The sequence below is a fragment of the Ischnura elegans genome, chromosome 6, assembly GCF_921293095.1.
Source record: "Ischnura elegans chromosome 6, ioIscEleg1.1, whole genome shotgun sequence".
NCBI lineage: Eukaryota > Metazoa > Arthropoda > Insecta > Odonata > Coenagrionidae > Ischnura > Ischnura elegans.
Window position 1 is genome coordinate 100,736,017 of NC_060251.1, and position 11,734 is coordinate 100,747,750.

An 11,734-nucleotide genomic window follows, 5' to 3' on the forward strand; every position below is an offset into this window, starting at 1 on the left:
TATTGGGTTCTGATGAAGAAGTTTTGGCCACTTTCAGCTGCAACTGACCTCACATGTGGTGCTTGGCATTGGAAATTCTTTCCTTTCAATGAAGTGCCAAGGTTTTATGTAAGGTGCTAATTTCTATCATTATAATAACAAGTAGCTTGGCTGATATTAAAGTTCAAGCTAAGTTTTTTCTCTGGTTTTGATCTAAATTTTACTTGTCGACCCTTTCATGCCGAATGCCACACCTGTGCGGCGAGGATTTTCTTCCATAAACAACGAATGCCACACCTGTGCGGCATTAATTTTCCTAACCTAAGCAATGAATGCCGCGCCCCTGCGGCACAGGTCGAAAAAAGTGACCGTGGCAGACTCAATAGACCCACGGACGCGGTCGCCCCTCATGATCCACCTTAGCGAGAGCCCAGTCTCTTCTTCGGCCGCTCAGGTCGACCCTTTCCTATCCCCTCCACGCGCAGTCAACTACTGTTATTTGCAGTGTTTTTGCCAAAACATATTTGTTGCTTACTTTTGAAATCCAACACTAGAAATGAATTCATCTTTTTTTGCTGACCACATGGAAATTTCAAACAAAATTCTAACATTAATATCAACGGAGTTATAGACCAACTAGTAAATATACTAAATCCGTCTATATCAACGTTAGAACTTCGTTTAAAATTTCTGCACGCTCAGTAAAAAAACACAAAATTCATTTTGAATGTAAAAAATCGATGCGAACAACAAATATTTGCATATATTTTGCATTAATATTTTAGCCAGCGACCGCGGACTCGTCCTAGGAAGGGGCTTTTAATCCTTCTAGGGTCTGGGACAGAGGCCGAAGGAAAGGGATCGGCGCCCCGCTGAGTTGGGTCCAAACATGGTTAGGGAGGGAACCACTGCCTTCAGTCGACGCGAAAAAGCTTCGTACAGGGGAGTAAAGAAAACTTTCAAGAGACTTGTATTGAGGAAGAATTTCCCTCAACGAAGGTCCGGCGCGAAAGGGTTAATTGGGCATTTTTGGTGTAATGGCTAGCATAGTTGCCTTACAAGCAGTTTATCTGGATTTGATTCTTGGGTGCCTTACTTTTTGCCAGCCTCAGTAAAAGGGGTAGTCCTTGCCTGCCCATCCAAAATTTTTGAGTTTGAGTCCCGCTTAGTTTAATTGCCCCTGTCTAGGGCATGGATGCTTTTGATTGTTGTCATTACTATGTTGTCATTTATTGGATTCCCTTGCTGTAAAGACCTGCAATGTGCTGTTTCTGGATGGTGAAGATGAATATAAAAAATAAAATCAAACTTAAATAGATCACAAGAAAGAGCCGAAACAGAACTAACAGAAATGTTCATTGAACCAATTAAAGTTTGCTCCTCTTATCATTTTATCGTGGCTTTCAGAAATTAGGTACCTCTACCTAAACTGAATTACAGTAGAACCTCGTTAAAGCGAGTACGGGCTATAGCGACACCCCCGCTATTACGAGAGATAGCCGATGCACCGTCAATTGACCGTATAATAAGAGTGTTAAAAAATTCGTTTTTACGAGACCCTTTCGGTGTTGGCTCTTGCCATAGCGAGGGTTTCACTGCCGGAAGACTTTCATCAAGACTCCTTAACCTCTGTAATTGCTAGCGATCTGTTAGAAATGAAGTTAATGGAGTGCTCAGTCTCAAATTTATGTGGTAAACTGTCATTCGATAAATATAATGATTGACGAAACAATGCTCTGCATGATTTTTATTCAGTGCGGCGCTTGTAAATTGTTTGAATAGTTAGTCGTTATTTGAGTAAGGAAATTTAGTGATCCAAAAAAACATCGCCTTTTGTCTGGATTTATGCTTACGTTTATCGGATAGATGTTTATCTGTCGCCGCACCACTCCTGTTCCTGTATATCTGTTCGCAACAGGTATATTGGCTATTATTTGCTCCACCTCCGGTAAAGCGACAATTCGCTATAGCGAGTGTTCATTAGTGCACCGTGGGGTGTCGTTATATCGAGGTTGAACTGTAATATGCAATCTTCAGCGTATGTTTATCCTGCTAAAATAGCTTTTATTATAGTATGTATCTTCCTCATTTTTCTACAACCTCTGCCCCCTTATGTTTCATTCAGTTGGATTTTGCGCAGAAAGAATGCAGCTTATTCTTTTTGGTAGCTCAGCCTTTTATTTTTCTTTACTTTAGAAAGGCGCGTAAACTAGAACAACAATGGTGATAACAAACTGTTTACAAACATCAACTGTTACTATATCTCCAACACCCCCACTTAACAGCTTATGTCGTCAGGCCCATTCCATTCCTTAATTCTTCAAATTTTATTTTTGGAAGTGGCTTCGTCAGTGCATCAGCAATCATGTCCTCACTCCTGCAGTAAACAAGCTGAATAACATTATTTTTCATTAAATCTCTTATGAAAAGGTGCCGGACATAGATGTGCTTCGTTCTGGCACTAAATTTTTCATTTGAAAATATTTTAATGCATCCCTGGATGTCTTCATAGATTATTATTGGTTCATTCTGCACCTCCCCCAGATCATGCAGTAATTGTCGTAGCCAAACACCTTCCTGACTGGCAGATGCTGCAGAAACATACTCAGTCTCTGTTGTAGACAGAGCGACAGAAGACTGCTTCCTGCTGGACCAGGAAATTGCACTGTTTCCCAAATTAAAAATATATGCACTTGTAGATTTCCTATCTTGTATATCTCCACCCCAGTCGGCATCTACATATCCAGTCAATTTAAGATCTTCACAGGCATAAATATTCAATGCCATATCACTGGTTTGCTTGAGATAACGCATTAGTTTCTTTAAAGCTTCCCAATCTCGCTGTCTGGGATTACTAACCCGTCTGCAGAGAATACTCATTGCTCCAGAAATATCTGGTCTAGTAGTTGTTGAAATATACAGAAGTGCCCCCACTGCTTCCCTATATTTGCCATTATTTGGCAAGGCATCATTCTCTCCTTTCAATTTGGGGTATTCAGGATCCATCGGTATAGATACACCTTTTGCATCTTCCATCCCGAACTTTTTCAATATTCCATCTATTTTGGATTTCTGATTTAACTGAAAACTTCCATCCTCTTTTCTCTGGATTTGTATTCCTAAATAGTTAGTTGCATCTCCCAAATCTTTCACTTCAAAGTGATGATTCAACATTTGTCTTAGTTCCTTAATTTTATCTTCATTATCATGAATTATAATCAGGTCATCTACATAAATCAGAATATACATCCTTTTCTCATTTTCATTCTTCGTATAAAGACATGGATCTGCTAGGCTGCGCTGAAATCATTTTTCAAGCAAAACATCATTTATTTTGACATTCCAAGCTCTTGCTGACTGCTTCAGTCCATTTATTGATTTTTGAAGCTAGCAAACTAGCTTATCTTCAGTGGTTTTTGTGTAGCCCGGTGGTTGTTTCATGTATAATTCTTCTTCGATGTCGCCATTAAGAAATGCTGTTTTCACATCAAACTGTCGGACAAACAGCCTTCGTACTGCTGCTATGCTCATAAGGACTCTAAAGGTGCTTTGTCTTACAACTGGTGCAAAGGTTGAATCGTAGTCTTTTCCATATTTTTGAGAGTAACCTTTTGCAACAAGTCTTCCTTTTCGTCGACAAATATCTCCATTTGAATCATATTTTGTTTTGAACACCCATTTGCATCCAATGGAATGTTTTCCTTCAGGCAATTTAGTTAAAATCCATGTTTTATTTTCTTCGAGAGATTTTATTTCTTCATCAGCGGCTTTCATCCACTCCTCTCTTTCATTTGCAGGCAATTCCATTACCTCTTCTAAAGACTCTGGATCGGGCTTTGGGTTAATTTTAAGTGTATGATAACCATTTTGGTGGCACCCCCTTGCATTCTCTTGATGATTTTCGAACTGGCTGATCTGTTCTGTCCATTTCCAGTTTGGTGTTATCATCTATCTTGGTGATTGGTATTTCTCTTTCTCTCATCAACCTATCATCCAGGTATGTATAACGCTCAGATGATTCTAGGTCGATATCCTTGATTAATTCCTCTTTATCTGTAACATTTTCATCAAATACTACAGTTCTGCTGATGATAATTCTATTCGTACTGGGTTGTAGGATCCTGTAACCTTTGGACGTTTCATTATATCCTACCATAATTCCTTTTTGAGCACGTGAATCCCACTTGCTCCGTTTTTCTTTGAGAAGATAAGCATAAGCTTTGCTTCCAAATACAGTGGAAGCCCCTTATAACGACAGCTGTTGGGAACAGAGAAATCTGTCGCTATAGTGAATTGTCGTTGTTACCGAATGCAATCACATCGTCACAAAAAAATCACTCATCAGGCGTCACCACGGCTGTTTCTGCTGAGAGGCGAAAATTGCAGCATGATAGCCGTTTTAAATCATTATTTTGAACATTTAATTCACTAATGATCATATTCACATGCAATCTATGATCAAATCATATGTAATTATGCAGGATGCTATGAGCCGAGGCATTAAGAAGTCGATTTTAAAAGTCCCAGCTTCAGACTCACTCGTACTGAACTGTGCATTATGAGCTGTTATTATCCTTATTTCTTGGATGCTCCAAATATACATGTCATAACTACCAGTTATGGCTATGCATCAGACTATTAAATGCTAAAACTTCGGAATCTGTTAAAAAATTCATACCTTCTATCTTTCCGAGTAGTAATGAAAATGATGGGTGACTGCTGCAATTGGATGACGAAAGGAGCGTGATAAAATTTTAGGGTTCCACATGAGCATTGCAATTCTATCTTTTTCAGGTTAACGGCGGAATGAAGGTGGAAGTAATCTTCTTATGCTTCAAGTCTGCCTGTATGAATGGTTTACTAACGTTTTTCAAATCAGCCGACTCAAATGCTATCGGAATCATGAAACCGAACAGCATTACGGCATCTAAAAGCATATTAGTCATATCAATTATCTTCGGTGGAAAGGGTGAAAAACTGTTTCAAATAAATAGAAGGACAAATGATAAATGAAGTCCACTCTTTGTCTGTCTGTTAGCAATATTTATGTTTCGTAGAGATTCACGCAATCAGACGCAATATCAGCGGATGTAGAGACCTCTAGCGGGAGTAGCGCACACTTTTTGATATGAATGCTGACTGGAACTGAAGAACGCTCGTAGTGTTAGGTGGCAATAACACAATTTTAACGTTTCTTAGTTCTATTGGTAGGTGGGCTGGGCAATTGTCAATGAATAATAGTACTTTTTTATTACTTTCACCAATCCTGGCATCAAACGCTCATAACCACTGCGTGAAGATAGCAGCCGTCATCCAAGCATTTTTATTTGCTTCGTAAGTGCAAGGGAGAGTTTTAACTCCCTTAAAACATAGGGGATGGGCGGATTTCCCCACCACGAACGGTTTTAACTTATCCGAACCATCCATATTGGCGCATAAAAGAACAGTTACGCGGTCTTTACTTTTCTTCCCTCCTTTGCAGGGGTCCGTTCGAGTGGCGAGAGTTTTGTCCGGGAGAAGGTTAAAAATATATGCCCGTCTCATCCGCGTTGTAAATATCACAGGGGCTGTAATTGTCCAAATAGTCTTTAAGGACCAGAGCCCAGCCTTCCACAGCATTAACATCAACACTTGATGATTCACCGGATAGTTTGTGAAGGGATATCCCCTTCCTATTTTTAAATTGTGCAAACCATCCATCCGAGCACTTAAAATTGTCTTCACCAAGCCTCTCACACAAATACTCAGCTTTAGCCTTCATCATTGGGCCGGTGATAGGAATCCCTGCGGCTCTTTGCTGGCAAAACCACGAGAATAGAGCAGTTTCTAGCTGCGGATGCTCTCCGGGCCGCAGGTGTTTTTGGGTGCTTGGACGCCCTTCTTTAAGCACTGCCGAACGAATTTGCTCTTTTTTCTTTAAAATAGTGAACAATGTCGATGTATTAATTCCAAATCGCCTCGCTATTTCACTCTTTGAACACTCTCCACTTTCACAATCTGCAATAATTCTCATTTTGGTCTTTAAATCCAAGGACTTGCGTTTACCAGCCATGGTGCAAGCAGACGGGCGGAATAATTTTTAATCTCACTGCGGAGGCGTGGGAGGGAGATGACAAAAGAGCAATGAAATTTGTACTCGAGAAATTTATTATGGAAAGAAGAATAGGAGAATACGGAACATGTGGACGTCGACGTTGGCGGAAAAAATGCCGTTTTAAAAGCATTGAATTCCAGAGATGTGGCACGTGGTCAAAAAGTCAACCTGTCGTAATTACGAATGGCGCAAGAGAGGAATCGAGCCATTATCGCTAATACGAATTTATTTTACATTTAAATCATAGGGTTTAAAATGGTTCCTTGGGTAGCTGTCGCTAATTCGAGCTTGTCGCTATATCCCGTACTCGTTATAAGGGGCTTCCACTGTACTCGTATATGCTGAAGATCAGGTTTTTCAGCAGTCCACAGCTCATATGGGGTTTTATCAATGGCTTTACTGGGCAAGCGATTTTGCAAATAGCATGCAGTCATGATAGCTTCTCCCCAATACTGTTTTGGCAAATTCGCATCTAGCAGCATGCATCGAGCTGATTCAACTAGAGAACGATTCTTTCTTTCTGCTATTCCATTCTGCTCAGGGCTGTATGGCACTGTGGTCTGAAACTCAATTCCTTCTTTCTTTAAAATATCCTGAGTTTTCTTTCCTATATACCTATTCACCGCCATTGTCCGTTCGCAGAATTTTCGGTTTTCTTCCGAATTTAGTAGAAACTGCTGCAACATATTCTTCCACTTTGATTGACACTTCTTCCTTTAAGCGTAGCAGATATACAGTTGTGTAACGAGAGTAATCATCAATAAATGTGAGAAAATAACGTTTCTTCCCTGGAGTTTCTGTGCTCATTGGACCACAAATATCTGAGTGAATGAGTTCTATGGGTCTTTGAGCTTTATAACTGCTTGTTTTGGGAAATGATTTCTTCGATAATTTTCCTTTTACACAGTCCCAACACCTCAAGAATTTATTGCAGTTATCAATTTCTATTCCTATAGCAAGTTTATCATCAATTAATCTTTTCACTGCAACTGGGTCTCTATGTCCAAGCCGCCTATGCCATAGATGAATACAATTCCGGTGATTCCCAAACTTCACAGAATTAGCCATTTCTTGACATGATAATTTATAAAGATCACCATCAATCTTTCCCACAGCTTGCATTGTGCTTTTCTTATCAATTATGCAGTCATTCTCCTTGAAAGTCACCACATTACCTTCTTTAGCTAATTTCTTTACCGAGAGTAGGCTGCCTCGCAAATCAGGTACATACAGAACATCCTTGAATAGTATCCTGTTTATTTCTGTCGGAGATATCTTGCAATTGAGGTATCCTTCACCTGTCCCTTCAATAGCAATGAATTCCCCATTGGCAACGATTACCTTTCCTTCTTTATTTCGACGAATTCTTGTAAAGAATTCAATATCATTTGTCATGTGGCTCGTAGCGCCCGAATCTACGTACCATGAACAAAACGCAGTAGCAAACGATGCGTTCAGGCTGGCATCTGTAGCACCTCGCGCCTCGTGACTGTCTTTTTCCTTTTTGAACTCTTTCATTTTTGCTTTCCATATTCTGCAATCCTTCTTTAAATGTCCCCGTTTCTTGCAAACGAAACACTCGCGAGTCTCTTTATAATTACTTCTTTCCGATCTGGATTCATGTGTTTTTCGTGTTTTCAAAGCTGATTCCGATTGCAGGTTGCGTGATTCATCGCATATTATGGACTCATTCTTACGCGTGAATTCATCAATCAGTTTTCCTTTTACGCATTCTAATGTGAGTTCGTCATCTGGACGCGTATCAAGGGCTGTTACAAGGGTGCTATATTCATCTGTCAAACCACTAAGCAAGAGAGCAGCTATATTAAAATCTTTAATTTCTTCTCCGATGCTCCACAAACGTTCGATTAGTTCTAATGTTGACTTTATATATTCTTGCATTGATTGACCCTTTTTAAGTTTTGATTGATAAAGTTTTCGAAGTAGATACAATTTATTGCTTAAATTGGCCCTTTCATGCACTTTTTGCAATTCTAACCACATTTCTCTGGCACTTTTACACTTACAAATGTGTATTATCTGACCATCCTCGACACTAAGGGATATGGTACTTTGTGCTTTCTCGTCCTTTCCTTTCCATCCCGCCTCGGATTTGTCTGGTTTATCTTCATCAACTACTTTCCACGTACCTTCTCTTATTAACACCATTCTCATCTTGAACTTCCATGCTTGATAATTATTATCATTTAGCTTCTGGACGGTTATTCTTTCGCTATGAGCATCCAATGACATCGTGAAAAATTAAATTGTCCAGATTCTGTTTCTTTTTCTTCTTTCACAATTTTACTTTCTATTACTGCGTTCCTCTTATCCTTGCGTAACCTCTGGGCCCATAACCAGTTGGATTTTGCGCAGAAAGAATGCAGCTTATTCTTTTCGGTAGCTCAGCCTTTTATTTTTCTTTACTTTTGAAAGGCACGTAAACTAGAACAACAATGGTGATAACAAACTGTTTACAAACATCAACTGTTACTATATCTCCAACACATTCCGTATCGTAAGTCTTACCATTGCTCAGATGTATCTTCTGATTATTCAATTGTAGTATATTCTCTTGCTGCACTGAGATTTTAGCATTGTATCCTATCTCTGGCTCAATTTGTCTTTAAAGTTGTATCACTTTATCCATGCTGTTAATTTGCATTAATTTCAGTTTTTCGTTTTATAAGGTGTGCTTTTTATCTTTTTCTTTATCTTTTTCGTTATCTTTTTCTTTTGAAATTTGTTTTTCATCTATCTTTTATGCCCATTTGTCTCCTTATAGATGATGATTGTTCAAGTGATTCCGACGAAGGGTCAAGTTCATGGGAAAGGAAACGCAAGGAGGAAGATGATGCCTTTGGAAGACTGAGTGAAGGCTTGTCCTCTAATGAAGAAGACCACTTAGATTTAACTCTTGTGCTGGAGGCACAATTTCTTCGGGAGTACAAAGAGTTATTGTCACTGGACGAGGGAGGATGCTCCACCAGTAATCAGTAAATTCCTTCAAGTGCCTAACATTTCATTTAATGTTTGAATGAAGTACAAAAAGTTTTCATTCACTAATTTATAAGAGTTTCTTTAACGAAGACTGATAGGTAGTGTACAGAATATTGAAAGCCTTTTTAATTCCCGTCCATTGATTTCATAAAATGGAGGTATTTTTTCTGTATGTTGACAGCCTGGCCAATTCTCTTTCTTCTTACCAAAAACTTCATGTCTTTCAATATAGTCAAAAATTTTATCCTATTTATGAATTGGATTGATATTTTTATATACATACAATCCCAAAGATTATTTAATGCTTTATATTGTTCGTTACTTCATTGTTCGTTTATGATGTTTTAAGTATTAATACACAATGATGTGTTGAATGAGATGTAGTCTTCAATTTTTTGTGATGAAGTAATTCATGCAATGAAAATGTGTCGTCTTTTGTTATTTACGGTGCTTTAAGTTAAATATGAAATTTTTTCTCACCATCTGTAACTCTTTTATGTATTTTTTGGTTGTGAAATTATTGTCTAAATAATATCTGGACATCCAGTATTTGCATAGTGCTGTGAAAATTTTGAAGAGAGTAAATATAATGGCTGTTCACTTCGTCTCATTCATTTCCATTTGGCTCCTTAAAAATGATGAATATGAGGCATTGTTTTTAACCTAAGTTAGTACCTGAGCAAATATTTTTTTCTAATTTGCTGATTTTCAATACACAGAGCATTGATTTTAACTGCATGTGGAAAAAAATGGTATAAAAATCATGGAATTGAGGCTTTCTATACATTCTTTAATCAATTCAGCTCTGTATTTACTTAGTACTTTTAGAACATAGTATTTTTTTTAGATATATTGCCCCTGCAGGATGGGGATAAGAATTTTCCTGCAGTATCCCTGCTTGTCGTAGAAGGCGACTAAAAGGGTTGACAAATGTGTGTTGTTTGAAATGTAGCAGTTCCATTTCCTGAGTGGCAGTGGTCTTAATTTTTCTGCTTTCCCGGCAGATGCTCAGACCACCAAGCTATCCAGGTTAATCTTATCTCCAGTGTTTTTGGTGGGGGTTTATGCAACCTATTCCCCCAAGATGTTGCCCAATGAGTCTGCGAAGAGATGGCTTTGGGCGTAGGTCCCACCTGATGGTTCTTACACACCTAAGGCACATGAAATGTCTGATTGGTTTTCCAATGGGTAAGCCAGTTATTTTTGACTGATTTAAAAAGATGGACTGTGTCGAAAACAATGAAAACAATTCATTACTTCAAAGGGATTTTTAAATGACGTGGCCAGAGAACCTCCTCAAAGTAACGGAAACATGTTTCTGTTGACTCTCTTGTTATAAGAAATTATACGTAATGCTTTATACCCAATTTCCATAAGCATATGCAAAACTTCCATACTAACTTTTGCAAATTGGAAGCGGTTAAATGGTTTACAGGACAAAGGACCACAACATCCTTATTCTTGGAAAGTAATGATGTTATCATGAAACATTGAAGGGTAACAGCTTCAGCAGCATTACCCTTTGTTTGTCCCACAACCTTTCCCCCAATATAAGATAGCCCTGGTTGAACATAAATTTCGTCTAATAAAATTAACACTAGTCTTTCACTTTCCTCCAGTGTTTTGAATTTTCGACCAAGTACGAGACATTAGTATTTTTTGGCCCAGTTCTTCCCACAGACATGTTTGAGCCCAGCTGCCTTAAATAAGATACAGATGGAAGAGATACAACCCTCAAATAACCATCTTGCAGAAGTGAATATGAGGCAATGTAGAAAAAATACAGGGAGTAACACCAGACTAGAAAATTGGAAAAATATTTAGGTTGGCCTTTATTATTGGATTTACAGCCCGGCACACAGCACTTCCTCCCCATCTTAAATCACTCCAAAACTCTCTAGTGCAATTTACAACGATATACCGCAAAATATCATCAATACAACAACCAAAACATCATGAGACACAATGTTCACGCATGAGGAGCAAGGCTTGAAACAAGTGAGCTATGCTATTCCCTTAGATTTCTTTCATGATGATAGACTAACTCCGCAGCTCTAGTGACGGGCCTGTATATCGAGACGGCCTTGCCTCTAACAATCCAACTGATGTACATAATAACAAGACATATAGCAAAATACTTGGAGTGATAAAAGAGGCCAAAAAAGGCAAATGATTCTTACCTATGCAATTCAAAGAATTACAAGCCAACCTGGGAAGTAATAAAAAACGAATTTGGAACCTCACACAATACAAACAAGCAAGTGGATACTACAAAGAAATTGGAATTGAAATCATTGAGCCTTAACATTGCTAATTGAATGAACGGCTATTTTGTCAATGTTACCCATGACTTGGGCACTAAGTTTGATATTCAAATAGCTTGTAACGAAATGGTATCAATAGATAACAGCTATATGAATCACACCATATTCCCATTTCAGCCAGTAAGGCAGGAGTAGGTGAAGAAGATTATCTCAATGCTGCAAAATGAAAGATATTTGGCTCGAAACAGCATTCATAATGAAATATGCTAAATTTCATTAAAGAAAACCATAAATATTAATCAAACCAACGTTATAAAATATGCAGTTGTGACCACTATTAAAGAGGAAATCATAAATAGATATTGAGATATTAGTCAGCAGCTCTGTGTCTTCCTTA

The 11,734-nt window shown here is 38.4% G+C and overlaps 1 protein-coding gene across 3 annotated transcripts in view; it reads left to right on the plus strand.

Annotated features, from left to right (window-relative positions):
* Positions 1 to 9,673, plus strand: part of LOC124161259 (NEDD8 ultimate buster 1-like) — a 36,875-nt gene extending 27,202 nt beyond the window's left edge. For all 3 annotated transcript variants that reach the window (XM_046537545.1, XM_046537547.1, XM_046537546.1), the window contains one exon: positions 8,859 to 9,673. In XM_046537545.1, coding sequence (XP_046393501.1) covers positions 8,859 to 9,073 — 215 coding nt within the window. In that variant the 3' untranslated portion in view covers positions 9,074 to 9,673. The remainder of the gene's footprint in view (positions 1 to 8,858) is intronic.
* Positions 9,674 to 11,734: the final 2,061 nt, after the last annotated feature.